The 18,842-nt window shown below is 43.2% G+C and overlaps 1 protein-coding gene across 2 annotated transcripts in view; it reads left to right on the forward strand.

The window, feature by feature from the left end:
• The first annotated feature begins 12,892 nt into the window (after positions 1-12,892).
• LOC116232797 (amphiphysin) overlaps positions 12,893-18,842 on the forward strand; it is a 103,521-nt gene continuing 97,571 nt past the window's right edge. The window contains exon 1 of one of the 2 annotated variants that reach the window (XM_031599407.2): positions 12,893-13,170. In XM_031599407.2, the coding sequence (XP_031455267.1) occupies positions 13,102-13,170 (69 nt within the window). In that variant the 5' untranslated portion in view covers positions 12,893-13,101. The remainder of the gene's footprint in view (positions 13,171-18,842) is intronic. The other variant, XM_031599409.2, reaches the window with a different exon arrangement.

Here is an 18,842-nt window from a genome sequence, read left to right on the forward strand (position 1 = left end):
CTGTTCTGCTTGCTGCCCTTTGTTGTCTTGTCTGGTTTCAGGTTATGTCAGCTCTCAGGCAGCTGCCTTTCCATGCTCTGTGATGAGTTATGCACAGCATCTCTTAGGATTAATAAATGACTGTTCCTAATATGTTCCTCTCATGACAAACGTTCCCATAGAGTCGTAAAGTGTATGGCCTGATTTATTAAGATATTACAGTAAAATATTGTGAATGCTTCTATGAATGCCTCACAAGGGATGCACATCTGGAATTTATGCATGTAGCAGTGTAAATGTCCTGTACATGATAAATCACTGATGTAAAAATTATGGCAACAAAATAACATCGTGATCTGGTTAGGTGGGACAGGAAAAATACATTATAAGAAAATGTAAACTTCTCAGCTGATGGCTTTTACCAACCTTTGTATGGTTTCTTGATGACACCAGCATCACTTCTTCTTCCATTACAATTTGTCTGCCACGTCTTTAAATATTTATTGCAGCCTTCTGTCTGAACCAGGCTGGCTGAACTAGATACCTCAGCATCATTTGATATGCATCCTGACCTATTCTCCTTTCCCCTTTTCCAGGCTCTGGCCTCTCGGGCACTAATCTCTTATCTATTTGGTTAGACCTTTATTTTAATTTTCCTTCTCTCTTTTTTGATGATGACTTTGGTTCATCAATCCAAACTTTATCCATGTTAAAATGTTAACTCTAAAGTTCGTAGTGTGTGGGCTATAAGTAATTGCTGTCGTCTGCCTTATGAGGAGAGTGCTTCCATACATTTTTCTAAATAGAGCCTAATAGGCAACTGCATATTAAACTTGGGTATTACCAAAGCCTATGTTGCAATTAATGTTGTACTGTGTTGTGCAAAGGCAAAATATGTGGATGTATGCATCCTCTGCCTTGGAGTAAGAAATCCTAAACCAAACTTATTAAAGTCAAACAGAATTTTTTTAATTGACTTTGATAGGACAAGCCTTGAAGGCCTAGTACTTCAAAGGATCTTTGTAGTTCTCTATAACTGTAACTAAAAATCCATGAAAAATGCAAGGAATTCCACCTGGTCTTCTACTAAGGGTTGTTTCTTCATCACATCAGATGACATTAATTTGGCACTGATCAGCTTGAGGGAACTGGGCAATGGGCTTGACACAATTACATACATTTCTGTAGACTTTTATTTCTCACTCCCAGTAGAAGACTGAAAGCTTTTGTCCAAGTTCTTCTTCCCATTTTTTTGCTTTCTTCTATAACTAAAGCTTCTTCTATAACTATAGCTAAATGACTTACTCAGCCTTGTGGTTGACCAGAAGGAGGAGGTGGAGAGGCTGAGGAGCATAAATCCCCAATTGTTGTTTCAGGTAGGCAGTGATGATATAAGAAGAACTTCCCTAAAGACTATGAAAAAGGACTTCAGAGCCATGATTGAGAGGATCCCTTGGGAGGTAGTTTTGGAGGGCATGGGAGCCCAGGAAGGCTGGGAATGCTTTAAAGAAGTTATTTTAAAGGTGTAGTCCAGCCTGAAAGAGACCTTTGGCTGAAACTCAAGAACAAAAGGAAAGTTTATGATATCTGAAAGAGTGGGTGAGCTACTTATGATGATTACAGGTATATAGTGATGCTGTGCAGGGAGAAAATTAGAAAAGCCAAAGCTAGAACTGAACTTGGCCAGTAAGGCAAAGGACAACAATAAATATTTCTAAAAATATAGCAACAGCAAGAGGAGGGCTAGGGAGAATCATCATCCCTTGTTGGACACTGAGGGCAACTTGGTGACCAAGGAACTGGATAAGGCTGAGGTACTTAATGCCTTCTTTGCCTCATTTTTTAATAGTAAGACTTGTTACTCCCTGGGCACACAGCCCCGTGCACTGGTAGGTAGGGATGGGGAGCAGAATAGGCTCTGCATGATCCATGATGAGATGGTTTTGAACCTGCTCTGAAAGCTGGATGCTCACAAGTTCATGGGGCCAGATGGATTGCACCCTAGAGTGCTGAGGGACTTGGCAGATGTGGTTGCCAAGCCATTATCCATCATCCTTTGGCAATCCTGGCTAACTAGGGATGTCCTGGTGGATGGTAGACTGGCAAATGTGACACCCATCTTCAGAAAGGGCCAGAAAGATGATCCTGGTAGCTACAGACCTATTGGTCTCACCTTGGTGCCAGGGAAGGTTATGAAACAGATAATCTGGGGAGCCATCATGGACCAATTAAAGGTCAACCAGGGGATCAGGCCCAGTCAGCATGGGTTTACAAATGGTAGATATTGTTTGACAAACCTGGTTTCATTCTATGACAAGGTGACCTGCTTAGTGGATGAAGGTAAGACTGTTGATGTGGTCTATCTGGACTTCAGTAAAGCCTTTGACGCTGTCTCCCACAACATACCTGTGGAAAAGGTGGCTGCCCATGGTTTGGAAGGACATATGCTTCACTGGGTGAAATGCTGGACGGATGGCTGGGCCCAAAGAGTTGTCAGTTAAGTGGAGTTAAATCCAGTTGGCAACCAGTCACAAGTGGTGTCCCCCAGGGCTCCATCCTGGGGCCACTTCTATTTAACATCTTTATTAACCATCCTGATGAGGGGATTGAGTGCACCCTCAGTAAGTTTGTACATGACACCAGGTTGGGAGGGAGTATTGATCTGCCAGAGGGCAGAAAGGCACTACAGAGGGACCTGGATAGACTGGATCAATGGGCCAAGGTTAACTGAGTGAGTTTCAATAGGGCCAAGTGTCAGGTCCTGCATTTTGGTCACAACAACCCCAGGCAACCCTGCAGGCTTGGGGAGGAGTGGCTGGGAAGCTGCCTGGTGGAAAAGGACCTTGGTGTACTGATGGACAGTGGGCTGAATGTGAGCCAGCAGTGTGCCCAGGTGGCCAAGAAGGCCAATGGCATCCTGGCTTGGATCAGGAATGGTGTGGTGAGCAGGACCAGGGAAGTCATCCTGCCCTGTACTCGGCACTGGTGAGGCCTCACCTCGAGTGCTGTGCTCAGCTTTGGGCACCTCAGTACAGAAAGGACATGGAGGTGCTGGAGCAGGTCCAGAGAAGGGCAACAAGGCTGGTGAAGGGCTTGGAGAATATGGCCTATGAGGAGAGACTGAAGGAACTGGGGCTGTTTAGTCTGGGGAAAAGGAGGTTGAGGGGAGACCTTACTGCTCTCTTCCAATACCTGAAAGCTGATTGCAGTGAGAGTGGGGTTGGTCTCTTCTCACTGGTGACAGGATGAGGGGAAATGGCCTCAAGTTGCACCAGGGGAGGATTAGGTTGGATATCAGGAAACACTTCTTTACAGAAAGGGCTGTTAAGCACTGGAATAGGCTCCCCAGGGAGGTGGTTGAGTCACCATCCCTGGATGTGTTTAAAAACCATTTGGATGTGGTGCTCAGGGACTTGATTCAGTGTTGGGATGTTAGAGTTAGGGTAGGATGGTTAGATTGTGGTTGGACTCGATGATCTTAAAGGTCTTTTCCAACCTGAGCAATTCCATAATTCTATTTTCATGGTACACCTAAGTTAGATATGTTATATCATAGTGTCAAAGATGGTAATCAGTATGGAAAGCAAATTCTGTTCATTTGCATCGTGATACATTTCAGTAAGAGCATAGACAACCTTTTCCTCTCTCTTACTTAGTGCTGTTTACCACTTCCAAAGTCTTTATATAAAGGAGTTTTAAAAAGCAGTTAAGACAGAAGGGTCTTGTTGGCTTGTACTGTTGAGTGATCCCATGTAATTGCCCTTCTGACTCCTGCAGACTAATTTTGGAGCCCAGGAATTGGTATCACTGCTCTTTTGAATCGATGTTTTGAATTTTATCTCAATGCATGTGGGAAACTTGTCATGTAAACTCTTCGTGTTAAGCAATATTTTGATGAGTCATGTAATATAAATCGTGCCTTCAAATATCATTTCACATCTCCACTACAACAATCTGGTTCAGTCTGCTTCTGCTGATCTATTCACCCCATATGTTGCTGTTGCTTCTCCTCTCCTACCTGGGTCATGAGACATACATGCAAATACTGAGCTCAGCAACTCAGTCCTGCAGATGCCTAAACTGCACTGCAAAGTGCATCTAGACAGTTTCCAAAGTTTCTTGAGCTCTGAGGGGAGGGAGAGGGAGCAAGGTCTCCTTGACTGTCTGATCCAGGCTCTGTCACTTTGTTCAGATAACATTTACCATGTGTGTGTGCAGATGGAAGCTAAAAGCAGGGTTTGCACAGTGTATCACCGTACACACTGCCTCTCTTGCTAAGGCTGGTGATACACTAGGCTAATACACCACCATCGCAGCAAGGCGCTGAGTGAGTCTTGACAGACCAATATCTGCCCTTCATTCCTCTTTGCTACAGAGCTGAACCTTCTCATTGCTCTTCTGTCTGCTTGTTCTTCCCTTACATGTTAACACCTTTCCATGTTACTGCTCTTCCTCTGAAATCCTCCATTTGCTGACTATCTCAGCCTCAACAAACAGCCTGCAGTTTTTCTTTCCACGCTTCACATGGCTGTGCCTCCTCACAGCTTCTCCTCACATCTTAGCCACTGTCTCAGGAGCCTGAGCTGGGCTGTGTGTGTATCCAAACCAGCCCTTGGCTCACATCACCGACTGCAGGGATGCCTCTGCCAGCAGCGATGAAATACCGAAGATGAGGATATTTTTCTCATGTGAATGTAGGTGTAACGAGGCATGTTTGTGAAAGTGAGACTCAGCACCTGATGATGTTAAGTGCCTTAAATCATGAGTTTTCTTCTACGGATAGGAAGGGTAGGAGGTGAGATTGTTACCATCCTCTTGTCTAGTAAGAATCTGTCGTTCAGAGCATCTACTCTGCAAAGGGAGATGCTGGGGATTTTTTGCACTTTACAAAAAGATTCACCTCTCTCTCTCCATGAGAGTGCTGTGACCCTGGGGCCAGAGATCATGTGCTCAGAGATAGCAGCTGCTCTGATGGGCACCTGCCCATATGGGGCTGCTCCAAGTAGTGTTTGGGAATGGCTCTGCAGCAACGCAGGGTGAGACCTATGCATGAGGCTACCATGGAAGCTACAAAGGAGTCTCCTGGCATGAGATGTTCCTTAATTCCCTCCACTCCCAGTAGAATCCTAAAAATGGACCAAAGATATGTGGCCACACTGGATTCACTCAGATATCATGGTCTGCCTGAGAGATCTGATTCTGTTGGCAGCCCAGACTTTTTGATAAGGGATGGAGATATCATTTGAGGGGGAACTTGATGTGAATGATTAATAGATCTGATCCTCATGAAACAAAACCAGCTTATCTTTAATTTCTCCAGGAATTCTGCACATATCATGACATCTCCTTTTGATTTTTCATCCTATTCCTGCTGTGGGAGTTAAACTCAAGGGGAAAAGCCATATGCCTGCCCTTGTTTGAGGGACCATCCCATGAGTGCCTCTAATATGGGTGTCAGGGCAGTTTAATATGCAGAACTGTGCTCCCACTTGCGAGGTGGAGCTCAAGATGCCTCACTTCAGCTTTCCCTAATGCCAGTGAGGCAGGGTGAGACTATGTCAATTTCTCCCTGTGTCTCAGGTATTGCAACAGGAAAAAAAGATTCTCCTCTCCTTCCTCCCTTAAAATGCCCAAATATTTTCATCTCGGTTTTGGATTTTAGAACCACGTTAGAAGATACTGACTTATGGGGAAAAAAGTCTTTTTGAGAGACACGAAGGGAAGGATCAGAAAAATCATTTTTTGCACTTGATGTGTGGAAGCAGTGTAAGCTTCACAGACTTGTTCATGGGTGGATATCAGCTACACTGATAATTAGTGTTGTGCATATCACTGTTCCAACTCATGCCTCTGTACCATTTCCTAGCTGCCCTGTTGAGCTCCTTGTTAAGCTGAGTATTGGCTGGTTAGCATCCTGTTTGTTCTCTGGCAGTGTGAAACTTTCGACACTAGCACTTATGATACCAACACTTAAATTTATCTGATGTTCAACTTATATTTCACTACCCTTCGCCAGATTTAAACAAAAATAGTGGGGTAACTGAAAATACTGTTTTTTTTTTTCTTAACAACGCTGTATTCAGGTGATGAGAAATAAGTGCACAGTGAAGAACACTCACGAGATTCTACTCACTCCTTTTCTGCAAAGCCCCATAAAAGGAAAATTTTTTATTCTGGTGTTGCACCAAGGGGCCTGAACCATCAGCCTGCCACAACGCTGCTCTCTGACCCTGTTCTTCAATTTCCTTATCATGGCAGATTGTATTTTATCTGCCTGTTTTACAGGTGTACTGGGAATACAGAGCAGTATAATAAGTCCACGACCTCTCTCTACAGAGCAAAGCATTCATTATTGATTATACAGGGTGTGCTGGTCTAAAGGCATTTGCAGTTTGTGTTTGTTTGTTTTTTTTTTGCTTCTTGTTTTTTAGTTAATTGATATGTAATAGTAATTCATTACTATAGGTTTTTTTTTCTTTTACAATAAAATACAAACACTGCTTTTAACAGACGTAAAGCTATAAAATATCTCTGCATAGTTAGCACTGTTCTCTCACTGTGTCACTTCACAACAGGGAGAACAGTAGCAATGTGTGAACATTTCTCAATACCGTTCTGAGGAGGGGGAAAGGAAGGGAGAAGGTGTTAAAATTTAATTGGATGATGTATAACTTAAACTTTTACCAAGGCTGCCGCAGATGAAAGATGCAAAAAAAAACTGCAAAAATATGCTTCTAAAATAAAACTAGCATAACATTATTAGCTAGAGGCTTCTACTTTTTTACTTCCCCACGGTGTGAGAAAAATCACTGTCTGGCATGCCAAGGACTAGGAAGCCTGCAACAGTCGCAGTTTGGTTCCTATAGTGACTGTTACAGCAACTCCTAGCACATAAATTATCTTTTCATCTAGTTTTTGAAATACTTCAGAAAATCTCCTTCCAGAGACTTAGAGTGCAGCTTTCATTATCTTGTACACGTCCATAACAAGGTGACACAGATCAGAAATGACTTTCAGGGAAAGGTCCAAGAAAGTTTTGCTGTTGGTCTGGATATAGGCTGTTTTCCAGTCCCTGTTCTTTGCTTATAGCTCTTCTAAATGCTGCACAGATACATCACAGTGTGGGGGAAAAAATAATAATAATAAAAAAAAAAAAATAGAAAATAAACTTGGATCTCATATTTTCAAATATGCTGAAGAACACATGGGCCACAGTTAAATAATTGTCTCTTAAGTCAGTCAGGCTTAGGACTGCTTTAACTCACTCCAGGGACTGCTTTCCCCTGAGCCTGTCCAGGAGAACTTTGGGAGGAATAATGGTAATGGAAGCCATTGTGAATGAAAGATTTTCCTCGTGCAAATAGAAATGTATGTTGTAACTTCCCAGCATGCTGCTATTACTAATTTCGATGGGAAAACTGCTGACATTCCTGAAGCTCTGATGCAGTATGCAGGCATGACGTTCAATTTGGGATTCCTTGGAACAACGCACTGTAAGAAACTAAAGAGAAGCGAGGACCAGTCGAGCTCAATCAAGAACAAGTTATGCAAAAAGAAAGAAGAATGAAGATGTGAATAAGGATCCTTTTTAACCAAAAGCTGGCAGTGTGATCTTCAGAGTCCATGGTTCCTTCGACCTGAAATATGACTGCACAGTTAAAAGCAACAGATGCTAGAATTTGACTGAGTCCTGGGAAGGGATATGGTTTTCTGAAATTTGGGTTAATCTTTTGTTGTGTTCTATGAATTTCACTGCCAGAGTGCCTTCTTTGTGCCCAGATGTGGGGTTTTTTGGGGGGGACGTGGTCTCACCCTAGTAGCAATGGAAAGGCATCTCCTCCTTAACTGTTTCCTTGAAATCACTGAGAGTCCAAACAAGAACTGATGCTTGAGAGAAGATTATCAGCCTCCATAGCGTGGCTGCAGGGGACTAGGAGGAACAATATTCTGATGTTTACAGAACGCTGTGTGAGATGCTGAACCAGAACGATTACCCCACAGTTGTTTACATACATGTGTTTTTCATCAGGAAAAAAAAAGTCCTGTGATCTTTATAATAAAATGAACTTGTCCCTTACATTTCACGGCCTTTTCAAATAAAGGCAGATGCAATCAGAATAGTTACGTCTCTTTCGTTGTCTTTCTCCTCATATCGAATTTTAAACTTTTCTGGATTAGGATTATAAATCTTTCAGGCCATTCCTCCCCTTAGACAGTGTGAATGGTGGAAGTGATGGCACTGTGTAAATGTGCATTAGTGCTAGGAATACAAAATGGATAGGTGATCCTATCGTGTGTTCCTGATGTAATTATCCTCCAGTTCATGAGCAAAGAGTCATTTAGGGAATCAAACTGATGTTGTGCAGCTGTCCCCTTTCCAAGTGCCTAGTTTAAGTGAGGAACTTCCCACCAATGAAGGATTCACCAGAGAAAGTAAGATCTGTGGTGAAAGTGATTTTAAACAACAGAGACATTAAACTTCACAATATTCATTGCTGCTGCAAATGAAAGTGTGATTTTTCTAGATTTTCACTTTAAAGATAAAGGAATATCAGAAATATATTTGATGGAAAAGAGAACAGGAGGTCTAAGGGAAACTGTGTAATGGGGGAGCACACTATTTAAGCAAAAAGGTTGTTTTTATCTTTCAGGAGACATACGAAGGGTGTCTTGACAGAAAGCCTATCTGTCCTTTTCAGCTGCCAGTTAAAAGGCAGATATTTCTGGTTCTGGCCTGTGACCTTATGAATGAGAAGATGAAATGTGTCAAGCACATCTATGCCAAGATTTTTCAAAAGCAGTTTTGAATGATTTCTGAATGCTGAGCTCACAGACTAAGGGAGCCTGAATTTAGGGCATGGGGGGTTGGTATTTTCAATAAAATCACACACATCTAAAGACTCCTTAGTTTGGCAGCTTCTTTCTTTCTTTCTTTCTTTCTTTCTTTCTTTCTTTCTTTCTTTCTTTCTTTCTTTCTTTCTTTCTTTCTTTCTGTTCTGGAATCTCTTCTGCTTAGGTGTGGGAGCTCATAAGTTGTACTCACTATTTTCCAAAATCCTTTTTCTGTACGACTCCATTTTTCATTTAAAACCTGACATGCCAGGATAAGGCTTACTAAACCATGAATATCTTTCTCACGATTAGTTCCTAATGCTTGAATTGACAATGTACTTACAGCTGATCAAGATACTCTTCCCATCTAAATAAGAAAATATAAAGCCAATTTTGTCATGCAGCCCCTTCTGCAATGGAATCCATATTGACCGTAACCCTGGGTAGGGGAGGGAGCTGTGGATCCCAGGAGCTCTAGCAATGGAGAAATTCATCATGGATCTCAAGGATTTTCCTTCTCACCATCCTACTTTTTTCTTGAAATGTGTATATTATTGACACTGTGTACAAAGAAACAATGCCTAACACTAAATGAGTGATTATTCCTTATTCCTACCCCCACCTCCTAAACCAAAAGGATTTTGGATGTCTTGTCCAAAAGCAGTCTCAAACCTGGAAAGATTCTCCTCAAGGCATCAGTATTCACTCAGTATCACTGTATTAAGTGCTTTTTTTGAGACTCATTTCTCTAATACCTTTTTTTCCCAGGAAGAGGACTTGGAAGGGGCAAGGAACGCTCGCATCCTAAAGTATAGCATGAGCATCTGTGTACCATGGGTGCTGTGCAGGAATCTTACAGGTGCTCAGTTTGAGAGGGATCTCTGCAGGCCCCTCGTTAGCGCTGTTGTCCAGATCATGTGCAGAGGTTTGGAAGGCTGAGGAGGCACCCAGCTGTTTGCTGACAGAAATTAGGGTCAGGATTGGACTTTGCTCCAGGGGAACAAAGTGAGGTGATTGCCAGGCACAGCCTACCTGTGTGTAGCTCTGTGAAGCGAGGTAGATTCAATCTAGCTGAAGCCAAAGGGCACTTTTGCACCTCTCAGATAAATGCTTTCAAGTGATGAACTGCTGTTCTGTGCCAAAATGCAAGTGCAGGTTCAATGCATGTTAGCATGCTAATGGCTCAGAGACAAGTGTTAATCTGAAGTTATGGCAGTGAAAAAAAATGCGGGGGGAAAAAACCACCTTGCATTTAGCTTGAATGATAACAACTGTAATTAAAAGCAAATGGTTAAGTCATTAAATGTAGAACATATTTCTTTTTTTTTAAATTCATACTTTTATTAAAATCTTCCCATGGATTTTTAGAGTTTGGCATGGCATTTGTCTTTTCTTTTGACAGTGTTCCTTTCCTTCCTGTTCTTATGATTCTGTCAGACAATTCTCCTCACTGTGATCCACATCCCAAGAGCAGTAAGACATACAGAAACTGCCCTGATGACTTTGTGGGTCTTTTTCTGCCCATTGTATCCTGATTATGCTGCTGGCATACTATAAAGGAGATGCTGTTTGTAAAAAAAATGTTTTAAATGCAGGCCCACCACATTTTAAGTCATTGAATTTCTCACGTTGCTTTCCCATGAATTCTAATCTGTATGTCCTGACTGGTGATGAACTTGGGTACAGGACTTCTGCTCTCTGAAATCCCCAATTACAGAATGATTTTGGCTCTCAGGCTGTCCTGTACTTTTAGCTGGAAAATCTTCATTATTTCCCCACTGCTCTGACCTGTTAAGTGATTTGCTTATGATGGTGATGTCTTTTACCTACAATATCTGAGGAACAGCTCTGTTATTCCAAAGCTATTGATACTTATACTGTAATTATCATTCCAATGGAGATGGTTGCAAGACACTTGCCAACTTTTTTCTCTTAGTGACACCGTAGAATTGACTGCTATGGACCAGCATCTTCTCATTTTATTGTTTTAGATGAACAAAGAGCGCTCAGAAAAATAGACGTAATTAAAACCAATTAAAACCATTGTGGATGAGCCAGGAGAGGTGAAGACATGGGTTTTTTTCCCCTAACATGAAGTGGGGTTGTCACCTGGCAAAAGAGATGCAAAACATGCATCTCCTCCATTCACCTCAGAAATTTTCTGTTTAAAAATAGCCACCCCACTTTCCTGTGAATGATTATCATCTTTGCTATTCAAGGGCGAAACTGAAACAACAGATCTCATTTTCAAGTAACACCAATAATAAACAGTACTGTAACAACTATAAGGAAAAAAAACAAGCAGGGTGTGTTGTAGGAAGTGATTCTCATTTTTAAACATTATCTCTTTCAGACTGAGCTATAAGTAACACAGAGGAAAAAAAAATGCTTTCGCACATATCTTAACAGGAAGTTTTCTCTTAAGAGAGATTTATGATAAACATCATACATGGCAGGCAGAGATTTTGCTAGCACAGGGAATACGGATCTATCAGCCTGATCATCTGCAGATAATTGCTTTCCAAAATCTAGAGCACCACGCACATTCATAAACACAGCAGTGAAAAAGCCATTCCTGGCTTTTGTCCAAACCCATTAAATGGGCAAAGCCAGTGCAGGTCGACTGACTAAGTAGGAAAAGACTGGATCTATGACAGAGTACAGCTGATATCTCCATGCTCCTCGTTTGCCAGCATGAAAAAGCATTTTTGGGCTTGGCACTGTGGGATCTACTATTGCTAGATCAGACATCTGGGGACTAAAAGGCATGGGAGAATGTCTTTATTCCCCCAGTAGCCTGCATGCAGCCCCACAACCAGATATACTCTGCTGGTGATATGTATCATGTTAACCATCTTTTGTTGAGGAAAATGCATGAGTACACAAAGTTAGGGCACTTCTTCTGAAGGGCTTTTTAGCATTAAAGTGGTATGATCCTTTTGGAGTTTATACCGGCCAGAAAGACAAACACTAAAGAAAATGTCAAACATTACTACAAAGAACTGGAGAGCCACAGGTATGCTGGGGTTTTGTTCTGATCTTTCACCAGTCTAACAATGTTGTAAGAGACTTTTTAGGAAAAAAAAAAAAAAAAAAAGCTTTCCTTGGTTGCAATGATGCGTTTTCCTTGCATTTCTGCTTTTGTTTTGTGAATGTTTTCTGTTTTTAAAAGTTTCTTACATAAGAATGAAGTACCTTGGGTCACAAGTTTGTACTAAATGTTTTTACTGCTGCAGTTGGTATGTTAATTCTCCTTCCTAATATTGCAGGAAAATGTGTGATGCAGGTCTGTGACTGGACCAGAGTCAGAAGGACAAGGTTTCATTAAATATAGTTTGACTTTCTGGCTATAGGAGATGTTGTCTTTTGGTGGGCACAGGGAATGACCTCCTGGCTTGTGTTTTGCACCTATCTGAAAAATCAATGGGAAGTATTGCAAATATAGAACAGCTCTACAGAAGAAAACAGGCACAGACTCGGAGCCTGGAGCTCCTCAGTGTTTTGATTTGCAGTGTTTGTCACTGCATTCTGCTCTCTGGTTCAGGGAACTCCCGTGCCTGGCCAGACAACAGCAATAAATGCCAGCAGGGAATTTGGCACCACAGTAGCAAGTAAGGCTGATTTTGAGCTGTTTTCATCTGCGTGTGGCCCAGCCCTGGGTGTGGGTCACCCCACTATCATAGAATCATAGAACCATTTGAGTTGGAAGGCCATTTAGTTCAACTCCCTTTCCATGGGCAGGGACACTTACAGCCAGCTCAGGTTGCTCACAGCCCCCTCCAGCCTGACCATGAGTATCTCCAGGGCATCCACCACATCTCTGTGGCAACCCGTTCTAGTGCCTCACCACCTTTATCATATATATACATCCCTGTATATCCAGTCTAAATCTCCCCTGTTAGTTTGAAACCATTTCCTCTCGTCCCCCAGACGGATGCTGGAATGCTTGGAGGCCGGCAGTCCCCCAGCAGGGCGGCACCGGTCGGCTTCTGAAAACCGCTGCGTGTCCTCGGACCTTTCCTTTCTGTATTTTTTGTTACGTTGCGGAAAAACCCCAACGACGGGATGCCGCCCGTCCCGAGGGGCCAACGGCCGCCTCCCGGGGCCAGCGCTCACCTGAGGCGCCGGCAGCCCCGCCTCTCCCGGCCCCGTCTTTAAGGCCCTCCTCCTCCTCCTCCTCCTCCTCTTCCTCGCCCTCCCTCCCTCCATCCATCCCCGCTCTCCGCCGCTCTCCGCCGCCGGGCTCTGCCTCGCCCGCCTTCCCCCACCCCGCTCCCCCCGCCGCCAGCCATGGCCGACATGAAGACGGGCATCTTCGCCAAAAACGTCCAGAAACGCCTCAACCGCGCCCAGGAGAAGGTGCGGGGCGGGGAGGGAGGGGGGTGCCGGGGAGAGGCAGCCTGAGCGAGGGGCGGGCGGAGCGGAGCGGAGCAGCTCCGGTGTCCCCCTGCAACGGGCGGCCGGAACCGCGGTTACATAACCGGCCCTGTTCCCACCGCGCCGCAGCAACGCTCGGAGCCCGGGCACCGAACCGGGTCCAGGTAGCGGCTGCCCGGCTCGGTCCGGCCCGCACCGCCGTCCGTGCGTCCCCTCCGCGTCCATCGGGGCTCCCCGCGGGTACAGGCCGAGCGGGCTCAGGGCTGCAGCCCTCCGCTGTTACACGAAAGGTTCGCCTCCTCTCTCCGCCGCAGACACGCCGCCTAAGAGGATTGCCTTTCCTTTAATATCCACGCCGGCTCATCTCGGGTTAAAACCCCGCTCTCCCGGCCTGGCCGCCCCTCCGGTGGCACGCCGTGGGAAGCGGAGAAGGGCTGGGGCGGCCCGCAGCCTTCCGCAGCGATTGCTGGAGTTGTGGACATCTCTTCTGAACGCCCTGGCGTTGGCCGAAGCGTCGGTTAGCCAGACCGGGTTTATTGCTTAGGAAGCTCGGTGCCGGTTCTTCTTGCAGCGCTCTCTCTAGGAGCCGAGCGAGAAGCGAAGTCGGGAGGGTTTTCCAAGTTTCTGAGGAAAGATCTTTGCTAATGGAAGGCAATAGCTGTAAGCGTTCCGCTTCAATGCTTGCTCAGCTGCTGTGTGCCTCAGACAGGACCATGGACACAGGCATCAAACCACGCAGGAAAGCATCCGCATGTGACTGCGTGCAGCATCTGTACCAGCAAGGTTGTTATGTTACGAAGCTGTTCTCGGCCTCAAAGCAGCCAGCGAGTGGCCTGCCAGCCTTTCTGTGGGCTGATGAAGCCTCGGTGCCCCTCTAGCCGGCATTCTGTGTCGTTGTTGTTGTGTGTTGCTGTCACAGGGCTCTGCAGAATTAGAAGAGATGACTTTATGACCAGTGTTTTTCAGATCTCCCTGACCAGAAATCGCTTGCTGCCTCCGTGCTGTGCGCTGAGCTCTGAGGTGCTCTTAGGGAATAAAAATCACAATTTATATGTTAAAAACACTCCTATGTAGTCATACCGTTATTTATGAATCTAATTGTTGAGACTGTTACAGTCAGGTGATGGACTTTCTCTTTCCAATGCTCCTGCCTAGATTACAAGGTCATAAAGTACTGGACTTTTCAATACCGAAGTTGTGATGCATTGTCTTTCTTGAGGGTATCAATTGTGTCTGTTTTCAGATAAAACACAAATTCTTTATTTTTTTTTTTTATCAGATCTGGAGATTTTATTATGTAAGCTCAGCTGGGACAGTAGTTGGAGCAGAGATCTGCAAATGCCATTTGTTTCCTGCAGGCTTTGTCGGTGTCGTTTGCTGGTATTGTTGCTGTATCTGGTAAATCATAGGTTTAGGTCTTAAAATCATATGTACTGCTCCCGGGTGTTCAGCTACAGGACATCTGTAGAAACACACAAAGCACACCTTGACTTGAATACCTGAGGTTCTGGTGTTGGGGGCAAATTCAGCTCGTATTATGTTGCCTTCCATTACCCCCTTCCCCCTTTAAATATATATATATATATATATATATATATATATATATTTGTTTATATAGAGAGTAACTTGTTATTGGATAGATTAAATTTCAGGACTTAGAAGTCTAGGAATTAAAAGTCTGCTATTTGATGGTGTGAACAGGATGGCTCTGTGACGAGTACGTAATACCGTGCTGGCTTAAAGAGATTTCAGACACATTCTGAGTTGTTTTATCTTGTTACTTATATTGGATTTGAGCACCTGCAGTTTTCTTAGTGTGTTCTTACAGTCAACTGGGTTTATAACGCATTTATAAATAGTTTCTATTATTTGTTATTGCGTGGTAGCTATATTAAAAATATGGAATGGCTACGATATGTGAGCCTTTATCTATGGTAACTGTTTTTGTAATGATGCACCCGTTATCTTCATTTCTTTGTCATCTAGGAGAAATTTTAGTTGTGTGGTCTAGGTAGTGTACACATCTGTATACCTGACTGCTTACTATTTATATGAAAAAAGCTGAGTAACTGATGGAGAAACAGATCCTATTGGACATGTCTAGCTGTCTTGCATTAGAAGTGCTTAATCTGACAGTTCCACAATTGTGTCATTTGATGTTATTTTCCTAGTTACAAAAACAAGTGCTATTCATCTGTGATACAGTAGACTTCTGGTATTTTTCATGTTAGACTTGGTAATGTCAGTAATGTTCTTTTTTCCTTGTAGGATTCCACAAAATTTGTAGATTCCTTTACACTGTGGAAATGAGTGAGATAAGTGTAGCGATGTCTTGATATGTTAGTGACATTACAAAATAGCCTAAATTAAAGAAAGGATGAAATCATGAGCTTAGAGTGCTAATGAGAGGAAGAAGGTGATTGTTCATACTGGGCTGGACCAAGCCATTTCTCAAAAAGAGACAGGATTTGAACAACCAGAAATAATTATTGGTCACTCCATTTTTTTCATGACAACTGGAATGCAGTACTTTCAGTAGCATGTGTGCCATGGCAGCCTTATTTTTATGCAAGAATGCCCCACAGACTTTAGTAGTTCTACACTACACTGTTCTGCCCTGCATTTCTTCAATGACTTTTCCCCCACTGTTTGGGAAGCATAGATGTGCTGAGCTTGCAGCATCTGCTGGCTGCTGCCAACAGTCAGCTGAAGGATCTGGTTTAGAGTTTTAAAAGCATCAGAGCAATTCAGGAGCCTACATGCTAGTCATAAAAGTAAATGAAACACTGATGTGTTTCAACGTCTGCTTATACTGAAAACTGAGCAGATGTGTTTGTAACTGAAGCTGGCTCAGTCAATCCTGAGGACAAGTTGACTTGGATGAAAACACTGAGTTTGTGTCCCTGGATTCCTCTGAAAGCTTGAACTAAAACTGCCAACCCAATTTGAAACACTGGTTACCACTCATACCTCCCCATCATAACCTAACACCTTTAGCTGCACAGACTGAGAGTTGTCACAACACATCTGAATTCAGTAAGGCCCGCTCCTGGGAGCTGAAGTAGCTTTTGAAATTCCAACTGGTGTGCTACTAGATGTTCAGCTTTCTGTTAGCTGACTACATGGTTACACCAGAAGTTCAAGTAGTAAATGCTTTAGGACCTTTGGAGGAGTAACTAGTGATTAAAGTTATTGCAAGGGAGGAGTTGCCATAAATTGGAAGATAACTCCCAAGAAGGCAATTTGACAATTCTAGGCCCACCATGTGCTCTGCTGTAACTGAAACAATGGCTCTGAAGAACTGAATGGGGAATTGGAATGCATTCATGAAAGACATGTCATGTGTACTCCGCCTGCCTGCAAGTGTGATGATGTAGCTCTAGAAACCTCAGGCTCTTGAAAGAAAATCACTGTCCAGTGGTTTAAAACTTTGGCCCCTCATATGTTATGCTCAAATGTAGCACACTGAACCCATTAAAGTGTTATGACAGACTCCAACATCTGAGTCTTTATTGGAAGAGGCACTTCCATTTGTGAAGAGCTGTTTGCTAAGCTGTTTGTTTGTTGGCAAACAAAACCAGTCAGAAGTCACTAAATTCTTATGTGAATGCAATGGTTTAAACTCTGCAGACCTGATTTGTTTCTAGCTTCAGGGTGTAGTATATAAACTTGAACTTACTTACCTTTCTTTTTTTCTCTCTGTCACAGAAATTGCAGAAAAGAGGGAGCACAAGTGGTCATCTGGCCCATTTTTCTAAAGCAAAGCAGAATCAGCTGTACTTAAATTATTCCATAGCAATGCTTTTCTTGCCTGCTTTTGAAAATAGCTAATGTTGGAGATTTTGCACTTACCTAAGAAATTGTACAGCTCATTTTAGGGTAACTCCAGTCAGAAAGTTCTATTCTCACTTAATAAAATCTTTATTTGCAATTTAAGCCCCTTATTCCCCATCTTTCCTTGATATCGAGGGTGTGTTCCCTTTTTGTCTCAAAATTTACAAGTGATTTTCAGACATATACTGTCTGTGTGCCCTTTGATCTGACTGAAGCTACTGCATGACCCTTCCAACCAGCCCAAAGAGTAGCTGTTTTTAAAATGTTAATTGCTTTTGATCCTTTTGGTTTCTAATACGAAGTGTAAAACATAGAGGTAGACTGCAGTAGTCTGGCTGCCAAATGTGTAAGAAATGGAAGAGGAAATGGCCAAAGCTCTTTCCTTTTATATTCCTTTTGAAGATTTTCTTGTTACGTGAAGCAAGGAAATCCTCATTTCCAGTTTTCTCCCCATATGCAATAACAGCCATGATGCTGTAAGTCACCATGTCTTCCCCTTTAGCTTCCATCGGATCATCAGAAACAGCATAAAAGTGCTGTTTCCTCAGTTTTATGGGAATCAATATTGCCACATTCACTGACCAAAGTATCATCAATACCAAGGTGACCTGTTCCTCTATTCTTGCTTGACAGTTTCATCTTCTCACTTTTATTTTTTGCCCATCTCCTTTTTTTAGTTCTTGGGTACATGCCTGTTCCTCAACTATTATCTGTGAAAGTGGTTTCCTGAGAACTGTCTGTCTCTTCAGAGCTTTCACTGAGAAGTAAAAAAGAGAAAAGTATCTGTTGCTACTTCTTGGGCTTGGAACTCAACTCTTTCTTTGCTGTGTCTTGCCCTCCAACAGATCCTTTCTCTTGCCTTTTTGTATCATCAAAGAACTAATGCTCCTGAACCAAGGTCTGCCCATGACTGGTGTTTGGTGGGGCTACCATGAGTGGTCCACAGCTGCTCTGCAGCACAGTGCTGCCTTCATACTGTGACAAACTGAAAGTGAGACTTAAACGGTGTGTATAGGAGAGATGTTGGGGTATCAGCAACCGTCCCAAGTAGCTTTGGCATCTCCTTCTGCTTAACTAATCTTGCAAAGAAATGAGGGAATGTTTTGCCATGTTTCCAAGCACCAAATAGATTTGAAGCCTCCAATTCACCCATGCAGCTTCCTCCAGGAAGACAGCTGTGGCTCTCTGAACTCACTTAGAGATAGCAACTGGATTCTTCCACCTGCCTAAAACATGCACAGTAGAGTTCATCCCTACCAAAACCTATGGCAGAAGTCACTGATTACAATGCCAGTCCTACTCGCTTCAGGAATTGAAGAGTAGTGGGGGAGAAAGGTAGCAGATGGCTCTACTGCTTCAGGATGGAGAGTGTTTTCCCTGGGGAACTTTTTCCTGGTTTAGTTCATTGGGCTCAGCTGCAAGGTCAGCTGTGTGGAGTTTCCAGTCCTGAATGTTTCAAACATTGGGGTTCTGGAGAGGTTAGGGAAAATTCTCCAGCATCCATGCTGTGTGGTGCTGAGCCTGTGCTGTTCTTGAATATGAGCTTGTTTGATCCTGACCTGATGAATAGCTGGTTAGTCAATAGTTGCCAGAATCTTAAACCAATGGCTGACTTGGAAAAGCAGATGAATAGTTTTGTAATGCTAATTGGAGTTTATCCATCTGAGAGTTGCGTAAAACATGGTCCTATGATAAAGATACATGTGGCATATTTCTCGAGTTCCATTTGTGCAACAAGAAAGCTAATGTGGGAAGTAGCCTGTCCCTCTTCTTGGCTGCTCTACCTTTGTTTTCTCAGTAATATTCTTCTGTATCTGTAG

This window comes from Phasianus colchicus, chromosome 6, assembly GCF_987193195.1.
Source record: "Phasianus colchicus chromosome 6, bPhaCol1.hap1.1, whole genome shotgun sequence".
Lineage (NCBI taxonomy): Eukaryota > Metazoa > Chordata > Aves > Galliformes > Phasianidae > Phasianus > Phasianus colchicus.